The sequence below is a fragment of the Mustelus asterias genome, chromosome 9, assembly GCF_964213995.1.
Source record: "Mustelus asterias chromosome 9, sMusAst1.hap1.1, whole genome shotgun sequence".
Taxonomy (NCBI): Eukaryota; Metazoa; Chordata; class Chondrichthyes; order Carcharhiniformes; family Triakidae; genus Mustelus; species Mustelus asterias.
This window is the reverse complement of record NC_135809.1, coordinates 61,152,279-61,167,934: the sequence shown is the minus strand read 5'-3', so window position 1 is coordinate 61,167,934 and position 15,656 is coordinate 61,152,279. Positions and strand designations below refer to the sequence as shown.

Genomic DNA, 15,656 nt, shown 5'->3' with positions numbered 1-15,656 from the left:
TATGGACAGTTTGCTGGTGTAAACCTCAACAGTTTTTGATTTGATTTATTATTGTCACATGTATGAGCATACAGTGAGAAGTATTGTTTCTTGCACGCTATACACACAAAGCATACCGTTCATAGAGAAGGAATCGAGAGAGTGCAGAATGTAGTGTTAGTCATAACTAGGGTGTAGAGAAAGCTCAACTTAATGCAAGGTAGGTCCATTCAAAAGTCTGATGGCAGCAGGGAAGAACCTGTTCTTGAGTCGGTTGGTACGTGACCTCAGTCTTTTGTATCTTTTCCGAAAGGAAGAAGGTGGAATAGAGAATGTCCGGGGTGCATGGGGTCCTTAATTATGCTGGCTGCTTTGCCGAGGCAGCGGGAAGTGTAGACAGTCAATGAATGGGAGGCTGGTTTGAGTGGTGGATTGGGCTACATGCACAACCTTTTGTAGTTCCTTGCGGTCTTGGGCAGAGCAGGAGCCATACCAAGCTGTGACACAACCAGAAAGAATGCTTTCTATGATGCATCTGTAAATGTTGCTGAGAGTCGTAGCTGACATGACAAATTTCTTTAGCCTTCTGAGAAAGTAGAGATGTTGGTGGGCTTTCTTAACATCCGAGACAGATAAAAGATCTGATCGGCAAGTACCACCTGTTTGGGAAGGAAATGATAGAGAAGGTAGACATAGGCAGAGGAGCATTGATGAGAAGTAGCAAGAACGGTAGGAGTAATGCAGGGAATGGTGATGTTAACCAATAACTGGAAAAGATTAAGAGGTGTAGTTGGGGAAGGAAAGAGTAATTTAATGAATATCTAGTGTAGCCTGGGAGGATGTAGGTGGTTAGTTTAGTTGGCTAGGCAGCTAGCACGTGGTTCAGAATAACACCATCAGCACAGGGTTCAATTCCTGTTCTGGCTGATGTAGACCTGGGCCCTGCCTTCTTGTCCTGCCCTACTGTGAAAGAATGGCATAAGCCAGATTTCATAGCCTTTAAATCAAGGCTGCTGCTTGGGATCTACAAGAAAATGGAAGCAGCAATAGCAGGAGATTCACTCTTTCATTTGGAATGAGGTTAAAGCTAACAAAGTGGTGATCTGCCCACTGGAAGAAAATTTAAGATATTGAGGAAGCTGTTAACATTCCTTGATAAAGATAGTGCAAATCTGAGGAGAATGTTTTGGGTGAATGAGTAATTGATTGATAACAAGGATTATTAATGGATTAATATTAATGAATCACCAGCATGAGGGATTACATGCCAATTAGGCTGGAGCAGGTAGATCAGTCACCATCATAAACAAATAATATCATGTATAATGGGGTGCAAGTGAATGATAACTAAGATGCATGCTTACACCATGAGGAGGCAGCACGGTGGCACAGTGGTTTGCACTGCTATCTCACAGCACCAGGAACCCAGGTTGGATTCCTGGCTTGGGTCACTGTCTGTGTGGAGTTTGCATATTCTCCCTGTGTCTGCGTGGGTTTCCTCCGGGTGCTCCAGTTTCCTCCCACCGTCCAAAGATGCTCGGGTTAGATTGACTGTCCTTAGTGTCAGAGGGACTAGTTATGGTAAATGCATGGGGATTTGGGGGTGGGATTGTGGTCGCTGCAGACTCAATGGGCCAGAATGGCCTCATTCTGCACTGTAGGGACTCTAAGACATGAAAGTGCTTACATTGTAAAGCTGTAGGGGAGGGAAAAACATAGAAAGTCCAGAACAAAGAGGAAAATATAAATTTATAGTAATGTACAAACCAACTTCGTTGAATGAGATTACTGTGCTGAAGGATAATTTTGACGCAATAGGAATTGAAGACAGCTAGTTAAATCAGGACATCGATGGAAATTAAAGCATCGGGATTTATTTACAGAAGGAAGAAGCACAGGAAAGCAGTTGGAGTAGCAATGTGAGTAACAGGCAGCATTACAGCAATAGAAATAATTAAAATAAATGCTTTACAGCACAGACAGTACCTTGGGGTCAAGGGTAGTTAAATGAAAAGAGGATAATTATTGATTGTTATAGGTTTACTAGACAGGTGGAGAGGATAGAAAGATATTTTTGCTGAATAGAGCACAAAGCCCTTGCATTAATCACACCGATTTTGACTGCTCAGGTTCTGCCTATTAAAGTAACAGAGGGACGACTAAAGAGGAATAACCATACTGAGAAACGATGCAAGGTTTCTTCCTTACTCATATTTGTGCCATCACCAAGACAGCTTATTTCTAGCTCTGTAACATTACCTGACTTTCCCCCACGCCATCTCTGTTACCTCTGGATTCAATCAACACACTCCGAGTTGGCCTCCTATATTCTACCCTCCGTAACATGAGGTCATCAAAAACTTCATTATCCATGCCCTTGCTTGCACCCAGCCCTGTTTCCCTATCCCACTGTGCTCAATGGCCTACACTGGCTCCCAATCAAGCCATGTTTTGACTTTAGTATCCTCATCCTTGTTCTCAAAATGCCCCCATGGTCTTGCCCTCCCCATTGTTGTAATCTCCTGCAACTTCACAACCCTTTATATATCCATGCATCTCTAATTCTGGCCTCTCTGCATTCCGGATTATAATTACTCTGTCATTGGTGGCTATGCCTTCAATTGCCTCGGCCCCCAAGCTCTGCAATTTTCTCCTTCTGCCTCTTTCCTCCTTTAAGGCACCCCTTAAAACCTCCTTCACCATGTGTGTTTGAAATGCTCCTGTGAAGGGCCTTGGGACATTTCATTATGTTAAATGTGGCGGAATAGAAGTTGTTGTTGTACTGGAGTTAAATTAGTTATGACCAAAACAGAGAGATTTTTATATTTCATTTAGTTTTGCAACAACTGGGTTTAAACTCTTCTGGGGAGAGAATGGGCAGTGGGATTATTTTTGAACAGTATTGGAAAAGACAAGGTGGGTCAATTATTAATCTGGAGCTGTAAACCTGCATAAAACTAGCTTCAGTTTATAGAACTTCCGAAGAGACACACATCCAATTTGATTAACTAGGCAGAAAACTGCTTTCAAAATGGTGTTTTCTTGCATGTCATAGTTTTCAGACAACAAGGAGTTGTTGAGCAACTCCCATAATAGTCTGTACCTTTATTGCAAGAATAAATTTGTATTAAATGTAACCAAGAGCTTGACTAAACACACAGTATATAATTGGTGAGCAATTATAACAAAGCAGGGACAAAGGGTGCATCATTCAAAATGGTAACTCTGATCAGCAACTCGACAGGTCAATCCTCGACATGGAACAATGAGAGCAATCAGAAATCATGCTTTCTCTTTCCATCTCTCTGGAGAAATCAGCTCGAATCTGGACAACTTAGAAAAGCCTCATTTCTAAATTAAACAAACGGCAAATGAGAGACTGCAGGTTGTGTAATGAACATATATAGCCTATAAGCCAAATGGTATTGCCAGTTAGTTCAGTTAATTTGTGAGCATGTTTAGCTCATATAGTGGCAGGTTCATTTCCTTTATTGTCTTGTGACAGGAGAAACTATAGGAAATGGATCAGAGTTTACAAATTAATTTTGCCCAAGCATATAATTTTATGCAAAATAAGCGAGTTTCTTGGTGCACAAGTGACTCATATCACTCAAGTATATTGTATAAGCGAATAAAATAAACAAGTTGCTCATACCAGCGTTCCTCACTTCATGTCTTTGAGAATTTTCAACTTCATAGTCAGTATAATACGCAACAAATTCCCAGATTCAGCACAGCACAGAATTATTATTTCACATTTAAAATAGTTGCAGGTAGCTTTAAGAGCTGATCATGATTTGATGGTGCTGTCATTAGGATGTTTGCAGAGACTGCGTTTTACTTTCAGTTTTCTATTCTGCAGTGCAGAGAAAGAACATCTCCTTCAACAAAGCGTGTTGTACATTGGTTTGAATCTGTGTGCGCAAACCAAGTTCTCTTTTCTGTTCTAACCCAGAACCCCTAACCAAGTTAGGGCATTACAGAAAGAAAATTGGCAGCGAGTTGGGATTTTGTTTCATTGACAAAAGAGCTTAAGGTAGACAAACATTGTGATATCAAAGACTGAACTGTCAGTGCCAGGAAGACAAGAAAAAGCTCTTTGTAGTTTTAAAAGATGGGGTTTTTCCGGTGAGAGAAGAGCGAGATTCCAGGCAGTATCCGGCATATTTGAAAAGAATGGATGCTTTGATGTGCAATTGGTGTCATTTGAAAAAAAAAACTACATCAAGTCAACGGTCTTCAGGGTAAAAAGGGCAGACAGTACTGCCCTTTTTACTGGGTACTGGGCAGACAGTAAAAAAACTGAGCAGTCTCTAGTCACTAGTTCCCATGAGAGAAACGGCAGGTCAATTTGGATCTATGGGGACTTTCAATAAAGAAAATGAATCATGAAGTTCCAATGCAGAGTATTTTCAGTACTTTGTACAAGCTAATAAAATTGCAAATGAGTTGCCTTGTACCTGCTTCTATCAGTACAATAGGAAGTAAAACTTTTAATTTGCTCCGGAACTTGGTTCACCGAGCAAAGTCAGGACACTAAACTTATACAATGACTAGACAAAGATCCTTGAAGAGCATTAGTGTCCAAAACCATCGTGGAATGGTTCAGGTTCCACTGAAGGAACTAAGTGGAAGTGAAAGCATTACTCAGTTTGTGGCTTACTGGCACAACATTGTGAGTTTGGCGAGTCATTCAAAGATTCTCTTTGAGGTCATCTAGTTTGTGGTCTTCGGAAAGAGGCCATTCAAAGAAAACGGCTTACTGCTTTGACTTTAAAGACGACAGCAGAAATTGCAGCATCAATAGAACTGTCTGCTGGGTCCCTGACGCTTCGAGGCAGCAGTGCTAACCACTGTGCCGTCACATTTATGTGACTATGCCGATCCAATCTCATCTAAAAATCTCAAGAAAAACACTCATAAAAGGTGTTGCCAAAGACTGAGAAAATACTATATCATTTGGGATTCAAGCAACCCGGAAAAAGTGTGCATACTGCATATGCTCACTGCAGGACTTGCCTTCAGCTGATAGTGTCACAGCCCTGGAAAAAACTTTCAATTAGAAAACTAAATTACTGTACAAAAAATGGAAATAGATGCACTTAAATGCATTATTGCTGCAATATGCAGAGAAGATATAATACATCACCACCTACTGGTCAGAGACTGAAACTGAATGGCAGCAGGAGTCTGCTCCCAAAATCATAAAAACCCTTACAGATTTGGCAGGCCAAATCGCTGATCGTCATTTCTTCATCCAGAAGAGCTCCCAATTACTACAAAAATTGGGTTTTGGCATACTACTCTGCCTGGGAGACCATGTAAAAGGTGTTGGTTATTCTTCGCATGAAGTTCCTCATTTGGTCCCAAGTTTTCTTTTTTTAAACTCGTTGAACTTGTTTCTCCTTGTTTTATTGCCAATTTAATTAAAAGCATGGCTCTGAAGTAATCATTTTCAATACATTCACTATTTTACAGTCTAAATTGTTCTGCAAGCTAACCTCAGATATATTTCGTCTAAGCTGAAAACCCTAGTCTCTCCCTCTTTTTCCTCCATACATCAGATTCCTGGCACTAGGTTTCATGGCCTTTCTTGCTTCGGTGCTTCTCAGTGAGTAGAGATGGACACAGCATTCAAGGTGTGGTTTCACTAGAGCTAAGGTTTCAGCATGACATTCTCCATTTTGCATTCTCCTATTGTACTATGTACCACAACATTCTTTTGACTTTGTGGATTACTGCTCTGTATTGGCCTGAATGTGTTGGGGTAGAGTTTCCGTTTTGGATGCGATTGTCAATCCAGGTGCACTAGTTTTCTGGTGAAGTTACAGTTCAAAGTGGCACGGTGACACAGTGGCTAGCACTGGTGCACACAGCACCAGGGACCCGGGTTCAATTCCCAGCTTGGGTCACTGTCTGCGTGTTCACCCCATGTACATGTGGGTTTCCTCCGGGTGCTCCAGTTTCCGCCCACAGTCCGAAAGATGTGCTGGTTAGGTGCATTGGCCATGCTAATTTCTCCCACAGTGTACCCGAACAGGCGCCGGAATGTGGCGACTAGGGGATTTTCACACTAACTTCATTGCAGTGTCAATGTAAGCCTACTTGTGAAACCAATAACTAAACTTTAAGATTCCACTCAAACTTGTATAATAACAAACGTAAAATTTTCCATTAACCAGTATCACTGGTAAACGTTTTAGAACACAGTTGTTTATTTCTTTCCCTTCTGAGAGTAAAAAAAATATTCCTTGATGTATTTAAAAGTGCAGTTAGAAGTCTCACAACACCAGGTTAAAGTCCAACAAATTTATTTGTTAGCACGAGCTTTCAGAGTGTTGCCCCTCATCAGGACTCACCTGATGAAGAGGCAGCACTCCGAAAGCTCGTGCTATCAAATAAACGTGTTGGGCTTTAATCTGGCGTTGAGAGACTTTTTACTGTGCCCACCCCAGTCCAATGCCGGCATCATATTTAAAAGTGTCAATCTGGTGCAGTTTTAACACAGAGGCAATCAGTTTATCTTAAAAAAGCATTTTTAATAAAATGCCTCTCCACCACCCACAAAAATGACTTCTAAGGTACACATTAGCATCCTTGGGTCCAAGTCAAGCCAGCTAAATTTTAAAAACCTTCTTGAAGAGTTGCAAACAGGCATGATAATTGAAAACCTGTGATTAACTGGTTCTGGGAGCCAGTTTTATGGCCAGGCCAGCTGTGGGTGTGCTCTTTTTTTAAAAAAGGACAAAACATTTTATCTTGCTCTAAAAATTCTTCAATCTTTTGCACTGTTTATTTGAATCATCAGAAACTCTACATCCTGTTGAGTTTATTACCATTCATCGGTCACTTTTACCTTCATTCTCAACCACTTCACAATGTTGTCCATTTTTCCTTTCTCTGTTGTCCTTTTACAAATGCCTGCACGAAACATTATTTTGACTCACTTACCTATTGAGTTCAATTCCTTCAGGTTCCTTTCTTGAATTCCAGTGCCCCTCCCAGTTTGGTAAACTTTTCTGATTTGCATAATCCAAGGCACTCATGAAGATCAGAAAAGCAGCATTTACAACTGAGTTCTGAAATACCTTACCCTGTACACTTCATGCTAACATTACACCTTCAACCAGCACCCATAGTTTTCTTTTATTTATAATCCACAGGAAACACTGAGGCTTAACTGGATAGGACAAACAGCTTTTAAAATGATCCTTCTTATTATAATTGATGGATCTGTACTTCAAAGCATCAATCATCAAATTATACCCAATATATTGAAACCGAAGCACCCAGGAGGAAACCCATGCAGACATGGGAAGAATGTATGCATGGAGTTTGCACAGTCACCCAAGGCTGGAATTGAACCTGGGTATCTGGCACTGAGAGATAGCAGTGCTAACAAATATTTCATTATGGTTAGTGAACATACCCAATTACAATCTTGTGTCCCATTGAGATGAAGGAAGGCCACTCATGGGGCCCATCCACCAGCTTAAGGCTATCTATCACTGATCTAACTCATCCTTCAGGCACCATGCCCAAAAGAGACATTGGCGATCATAGGATTGGTCCATGACGTTGCTTGGCAAAGTGCTGCAATGGTCTACTGTAGCCTTCTATAGTGTGGCTGACCAGGAAACTCTCCCACTTTTACTGCCTCCCATCAGGCCTATTGAATAATCACCCTGTTGGCCATATTATGTATACACCTTTCCTGGCCCATCAAGTCCTGGACTGGGACTTGAACCCAGGGCTTCTGGACCAAAGGTAGGAATGCTACCCTATGCACCACAAAACCTCCTGATGATCTAAATAAAGTTCTCAAAAAGCTGAAGGAATTGACAAGTTGAACCAGGAAAATTAAGTATTGCAACATATTCAAATAACACTAATTGGTAGTTAAACATGGAGTAAAGAGGAAACAGAACATTGTCAAAAATGCACAGGAGAGCAGTGCAGTAAGGCATCAGGGAGAATTTTGAAGCAGCCCATGCCAGTTCTGGAAACAACAGATGTGTTTCTGGAGATAAATGAGATTTGAGGTGTGGGGTGGAGGGAAAACAGGATAGGTTTGTATCGGTTTAGTGGGCTTCCATTATCCATATGCCCTAATTTGCAAAGCACATGATCTTGTAACGTATATGGTAAGCATGCCTCTTTTGAGCTTGGTGCACAGCAGTTTTAACACTTGAGGCACACAGAAATTTATAGCTTGATAATTCATTTCAATATTGCATAGAACTTTTGAAGTAAAAATAAATTCAATGGTATAGTTGACATGCATTATTCAAATTCACTTAGATTAGATAGTCTTGCTCATGTTTTATTTCTCAATGGTTCGCACTGCTGCCTCACAGCACCAGGGACCAGATTCAATTCCAGCCTTCGGTGACTGTGTATGGAGTCTGCATGTTCTCCCCATGTCTGCGACAGTTTCTTCCTGGGTGCTCTGGTTTCCTCCCACAGACATAAGATGTGCAGGTTAGGTTGATTAGCCATGCCAAACTGCTTCTTAGTATCTCAAGTTGTGTCGGCTAGGGGGATTAATGGGGTAAATGCATGGGCCTATGGGGATAGGGTGGGCGTGGACCTGGCTAAGATGCTCTGTCAGAGAGCTGGTGCAGATTGGCTGAATGGTCTCCTTCTGCACTGTAGGGATTCTAATTCAATGGGATTTAGCTGTTTAATCTTTCAAATGACCATTCTAATGTAGAACTTAAATCATAGGATCATACAAAATAGGAGCAAGATTACAGAGCTCCAAAGTAGAAACAGTGACATTAAAGTACCTCTCACCTGACCAACTGGGACTGTATCAGTGGCTGGTTCAATTGCAGGGGCCATTTCCATCTTGTACGTGTCGAGTGCAATGTCTACGACCATGGAAGTGGTTCCAGTTGTTAAGGTAACAGAAGGAGTAAGACAGTTACTATCACAGAGGAGAGCTTCATGTTTTAGCGTGATTGGCTTCAGATCACAGCTCACTGACCAGGATTCACATTCCATATCTGCAGAGGAAAATTTAAATAAAATTAAATTTTGCAGACTTAGTTATAAAGTTTCCTTGGTATTAAAAAGAATAATTATTTTCCTGTTTGAATGGATTTCCTAAAATATAGGCTGGAATTGTACCGGCACGTCCACCCAAGGCCAACAGAGAATGACATTCTGCGAGCCTCACCTGCCCGATTTCAGGGCAGGCGTGCCGGTAAGATCAGGGCCAGTGTGTCAATAATGGTACCATGTGACCAGACAGCAGGCACATCCTCCTTCTCAATTAGTGCCATTTGTTCCCGATCATCTGAGCACTGAGTGACAATGCTATCCACGTGAACTTTCTATCTGCATTCTCCAAGATATGTGAAGCAGCTCTGGTCCTTGCAAGCAGTGGTGAAAATCATGGAGGCACACAATCAGAAAACAAGGACATATATTACAAGGACATGGCTTCAAAATTCACCTTCAACCAGTTAGCATACTGAGCTCTCATATGCAAGTCAACAGTAGTCCCTTAAAATTTGTGGAACTTCTCCAGTTTGTCTATTGAGATACTAGCTTTATCCTTCAAAGCAAAGAGGTAATCTTGATTTTGATTTGATTTATTATTGTCACACGTATTAGTATACAAGAAAAGTATCGTTTCTTGCACATTCAGTATGCTATTCAGAGCATACTATTCATAGAGAAAACAAAAGAATACAGGATGAGGTGTTACAGTCATAGCTAGCGTGTAGAGAAAGATCAACTTAATGCAAGGTAGGTCCATTCAAAAGAAGCTGTTCTTGAGTCAGTTGGCACGTGACCTCAGACTTTTCAACTTTTTTTCTGATGGAATCAGGTGGAAGCTAGAATGTCCGGGGTGCATGGGTCCATAATTATGCTTTGCCAAGGCAGCGGCAAGTGTAGACAGTCAATGGATGGGAGGCTGATTTGCGTGATGGATTGAGCTACATTCACGACCTTTTGTAGTTTCTTGCGGTCTTGGACAGAGCAGGAGCCATATCAAGCTGTGATACAACCAGAAAGAATGCTTTCCATGGTGCATCTGTAAAAGTTGGAGAGAGTCGTAGCTGACATGCCAAATTTCCTTAGTCTTCTGAGAAAGTAGAGGCGTTGATGGATGTTCTTAACTAGTGTCAGCATGGGGGGGGGGGGGGGGGAGAGGAGGACCAGGACAGGTTGTTGACATTGAGGGAAAGATTATTGTCGCCGCACCAGTTCACCAGATTCTCTATCTCATTCCTGTACTCTGTCTCGACATTGTTTTGAGATCCGACCCACTATGGTAGTGTTGCCAGTCGGGTTAGAGGGGAATTTGGCCACACAGTAATAGGTGTACAAGGAGTATAGTAGAGGGCGGAGAACATAGCCTTGTGGGCCACCGGTATTGAGGATGATCGTGGAGAAGGTGTTGTTGCCTATCCTTACTGATTGCAGTCTGTGGGTTAGGAAGTTCAGGATCCAGTTGTTTGGGGAGGAGCCGAGGCCTAGGCCACGGAGTTTGGAGATGAGTTTTGTAGGAATAATGGTGTTGAAAGCTGAGCTGTAGTCAATAAATAGGAGTCTGGCCCAGGTGTCTTTGTTATCTAGGTGTTCCAGAGTTGAGTGCAGGGCCAGGGAGATGACATCTGCTGTGGACTTGTTGCAGCGGTAGGCGAACTGTTGTGGATTCAGGCAGTCCGGGAGACTGGAATTGATTCGTGCAATGACTAGCCTTTTGATAATAGCACTTCATAATGATGGCTGTCAGTGTGAGGATGTAACTGTTAACAACTTTATATTGGATGCAATGTGACCAATGGTAACAAGCTGTAATAGTCAGCTGACCCAGTAAACCATGGAACCAATTACAGAATGATGTGATGGTCAGCTGACTCATCATAAATAAGAACCTGTTGGGAATTGTGGAGGGCTTGGAGTGGCCCAGGGCAAAGCCCCAAGTTTGGAGTAATGAAGATTCTGTATTAAACCCTTTCTTTGATTTATAAGTTGAAGTAAATTTTGTTATATTTTTATTATCTACACTGGAAGAGTTCCTTCTGAAGAAACAATGGTGGCAGAGGAAAACACATCGTAACTTGATGTTTGTTTTTGAAGAAGTGCTACAACTGTGGCAGAAGGTAGAAGTAAACCAGTGGGATTTGATTGTCCTCCTGTCTGTTCAGATGCTCAACCATAATCGGCAATGGAAGGCAGAGGTGGAAATGTGACTCTTGTCACCACAATATCGAAAAAAAACAAGGTATGGCACTGGCTTTGTCACTTCCAATCAGGAGCAAGGTAAGAAGCAAAGTATTTTCCAATTGGATGGCAGATGCCCTAAATAGAGAAGAAGGGCTACAGCTCCTGATACAATACTTAGGTAAGTTTTACCAAAAAGATGAGTTCTTGGAGAATGATGAAAGATGGGTTATGTGTGACAGGATTGGGAAACAAGATACCCAGTTCATGGAAGAGTATATCATGGATTTTGTAGGGGCCGTAACTGGCTATTGAAATTTAATTTGGAGATTCCAGATGCAGTACTGGCCTTTAAGTTGTTGGACAGCGCATGTCTGTTGCAATTGGATACTCTTTTGGTAATGACTGGAATACAATTAAAGGGGAACAGAGCCCCTCTGATCCAATGTCACCATTAAAAAAGTTTTTCGGGAAACAATCCTTCCCGGTACTTTAATCAATACAGACTGGAATGCCGTGGCGCCCAGCACCGAGGAGTCACTGGTGACTCAGCCGCAGGCCAGACCAAATGGTACACAAAGGCCCTTAAACAGGAACAGTTACGTTAACAGACCTAATGTTGAAAATGGGGAAAGACGACACACATGGGAAACTGATAAAAGACATTTAAATCTAAGGAATGCGAGAGGCATTGTGAATCGCTGTTTCCAATGAGATTCCCCATACCACTACATTGTAAACTGTCCAAAAAGAAGAAATAGTGTCTTTGAAACCACACGTGACACAGAATGTGGAAATCGGTAGTGACGAGGATAAGGACCAGGAGGCATTGTTTTGGTGGCAGAAAATTTGAGTCCTGTAATGAGAGTCCTGATGACAGACTCTTTCAACTGTGCTGTTTTAGATAGTGGATGTACGTCCACTGTCTGCAGCAAAGATTGGCTAAATTGTTATTTAGGGAATCTTGATCATAAAGAAGGTAAAAGAACAAGATAGTTCCACCTGCTTCAGATTTGGAGATGACAATACTTTAACGCCTTCCAAAACGGTGATACTTCCCTGCAGGAATCAGTTTATTTATAAATACAGATGTAGTTTCCAGTGATATACCTTTGTTGTTAAGCAGGTCTGCGATGAAGAAAGCTCAAATGACCATTGATTTGAAACAGAATAAAGCTGTGGTATTTGGGAAAACTGTGGACCTACATTTTACAAGATCTGGCCATTATTGTCTTCCTTTAAGCGAACCGAAATTATCAGATGAAAGGATTAATGATGCATTAGTGTCGCTAACAGACAACAGCATGATGGACAAAAAGAAGTTCATTCTGAAACTCCATAAGCAGTTTGGTCATCCAGCACCACAGAGACTGAGAGCACTGCTGCAGGAGTGCTGGACAAAGGATATAATGATCTCGTAGAACAAATATCAACCAGTGTGAAATTTGCAGAAAATATAGGACACCCCCACATCCAGTCATCAGTCGATCATTAACACAAGATTTCAATGATGCAGTGGCAATGGATCTAAAGATATGGGATAAGGACAAAGGCACCTATCTATTGAAATTCGTGGACATGACATATCCACAGTGATTTACAGCAAAGATAAAAAGACCATTATAGATAAAATTATGACCCACTGGATTGGAACAGGATTGGGGGCACCATCTAAATTTTTGACGGACAAGGAGGATGAATTCACAAATGATGAGTTTCAAGATCTGTGCGAAAATTTAAATACAGTGCGGCCCCATTATAACACAATGGTTGGGGTCCATAAAATGTTATCGCGAAAAAAGCGGGGTCGGGCTAAATCGGGGTTCAGGAAAATCAGAGTTCAAACTTACCCAATGTTGACCTAACATCCTAAAACACCCCTATTAGACATGTTTTTTGCACGTTTACCATCTGGCAAGTAAATTACCTTTTAATTAAAGAATTCCACGAATAAATTGTTGTTACAGTAGAAATTAAAACAAATTAATTTTTAGTAAAGCTTTTTAATAAACAAAAGAGTTTATTTCTTTAAAAAATGAGAGTGTTCCTTGCTTGAACGTAGCATTTCGCTGGCTGCGAGCCGGTGCTATAGTTACATTATGGACGATCGCGGCGTCCGTCAGATGCTCGTATGTTGGGCATTCGTCGTCGGCAGAGTGCCACTGGTGTAGCTCTTCTTTGCTGCATTCAGACAGCTTCTCAGCCTCACGCACATCTTCCTCTGTGAAGCCGTACAAATCTGGCTCGTCATCATCTTCCATGGTGGATTGGTGTGATGAAAAGGCTGGCCCCAGACCTTTTTCCCAGCATTTCTCTACACATGACAAGCTGACTGGTGGAGCATGGTGGGAACAGCGGGGCGAGCGAGATTTGCCAATCATGAGCAGAATAAAAAAGGGTCCAACGATTCATTGCATTATATCCAAATTCGCGCTAAATCGGGGCGCGCAAAATCAGCGTTCCACTGTATTGTAATAATGCACACTGCAGCAGACAGCCCATTCAGCAATGGCCTCTGAAAGGAATCACGCAGTTATAGATGGCATGTTGCATAACATTTTGGTGGATCAACTGGGCTGTAAATTGCAGGTTGCATTAGCATGGGCAGTGCCCGCGAAAAATTCTTTACAGATATGGGGGAGGGGGGTGGTGTCCATACCAGTTGGCATATGGGAGGGAGGAATCCAAAGTTGCCGTCAGTATTAACAAATGCTCCCCCGGCGCCAGAAGGGGAGTATTAGCTCCATGTTTTCTGCACACTTGAATGCTATGCATGCAGGGAGAAAGGCTTTCATTAAGGCTGAGGTTTCAGAACGATAAAGGACCTCAAGATATCACATAAGACCATCGGGGGTATACTTCAAGATAGAATGGAAAGGGCCCAGGAAAGTGATAGGAACAGACAGCAAGGTAGTTATATTGTAACACGGTGACCAGACAGTGTGAGCCCCTCCGAGTAGCGGGAATTGGGTATGAATTTGGAGCATCTGAGCAAGATGCAGAAGTGCAGGAGACACCTTGTACTTCACATGTACATACCCTGAGCTATAGATGAGAGGGAATCTGATGACCAAAATACCAGTGAATCAGGGGATGAAGCTGCAACTTCAAAGGTTCAGCTATCCATAAGACATTGGAGCAGAATTATGCCATTCGGCTCATCGAGTCTGCTCCGCCATTCAATCCTGGCTGACATTTTTCTCATCCCCATTCTCCTGCCTTTTCCCCATAACCCCTGATCCCCTTATTAATCAAGAACCTATCTCTATCTTAAAGACACTCAATGACCTGGCCTCCACAGCCTTCTGCGGCAAAGAATTCCACAGATTCACCACTCTCTGGCTGAAGAAATTCCTCTTCGTCTGTTTTAAAGAATCATCTCTTTAGCCTGAGGTTGTGCCCTCTGGTTCTAGATTTTCCTACCAGTGGAAACATCCTCTCCACATCCAGGTCTCGCTTGTATCCTTCAAGTTTCAATAAGGTCCCCCCTCATTCTTCTAAACACCAACGAGTACATACCCAGAGTCCTCAACCGTTCCTCAAACGACAAGCTTTTCATTCCAGGGATCATTCTTGTGAACCTCCTCTGCACCCTTTCCAAGGCCAGCACATCCTTCCTTAGATACCAAAGTAGGTACAGTGGTATACATGTGCAAAGGGTCAAGCAGGTGGAGGGATGCCACTATAATCTGGAAAGCACGAAAGGCCTCAGGAAAGTACAAACACTAGCTCAACATCGAAGAACGAAGGCAAGGAGCCAAAGCTATAGATTGGGAAAATGGGGTGGACAGGTGGAAGCAAAAGAAGTGAGACCCAAATCCTGAGGATGAGACAGTAAGCATTTGTGAACCCAGGAAAAAGTCACAAATCTGTGACCGAAGTTGTCAGAGAACAGCAGTCTGAGAGTAGCAGCCCTGACAAAAACAGACACGGCTGTAGAGGCCGGAGTTTAACGAGGAAGGCTAGGAATAGGAGTTGGAAGTATTGATGGCTGCAAACAAAATGGAGCTTGCAGACGAGAGAGAGGCCAAAGAACTGGACAGTTGGAAAAAAATTTGGGGTGTACACTGAGGTACCAGACGAAGGGCAACTTGCTTTGTCCCATAGGGGGTTTGCACAGAGAAAGTTTTGCAAGATGGAATGTATAAAGCTAAAGCCTGATGAGTAGCCCATGGGTATAAGGAACATTTGAATGGGAGAGACATTAGGGTTGATTCACCCACAGCAGGGAAAGTGACACTGAACATTTTTTTCACTGTTTCTAATCATTGGATGTGTAAATCAATAGGTATCAAAGCAGCATTTCTGCCAGGCGAAACATTTCAGAGAAAAGTTTTTTGAGGCCACCCAAAGAAGCAGGTAATAACAGGGACATTTGTGAAAATTGAACAAATGCGTACATGAGTTAAGTGATGCATCAAGAGTTTGGTATTTCTCTGTGCGATCTGTATTGCTGAAGACTGGCTGTGTCCAGTTAAAAGCAGATCCAGCAATGT

The 15,656-nt window shown here is 42.2% G+C and overlaps 1 protein-coding gene across 4 annotated transcripts in view; it reads right to left on the bottom strand.

Moving 5' to 3' along the window:
- creb3l2 (cAMP responsive element binding protein 3-like 2) overlaps positions 1-15,656 on the bottom strand; it is a 96,774-nt gene that overhangs the window by 42,395 nt on the left and 38,723 nt on the right. For all 4 annotated transcript variants that reach the window (XR_013498744.1, XM_078220262.1, XM_078220261.1 and 1 more), the window contains exon 3: positions 8,776-8,987. Coding sequence is in view for 3 of the 4 variants with exons in the window: in XM_078220262.1 (XP_078076388.1) it covers positions 8,776-8,987 (212 nt within the window). In the remaining variant the exon portion in view is untranslated. The remainder of the gene's footprint in view (positions 1-8,775; positions 8,988-15,656) is intronic.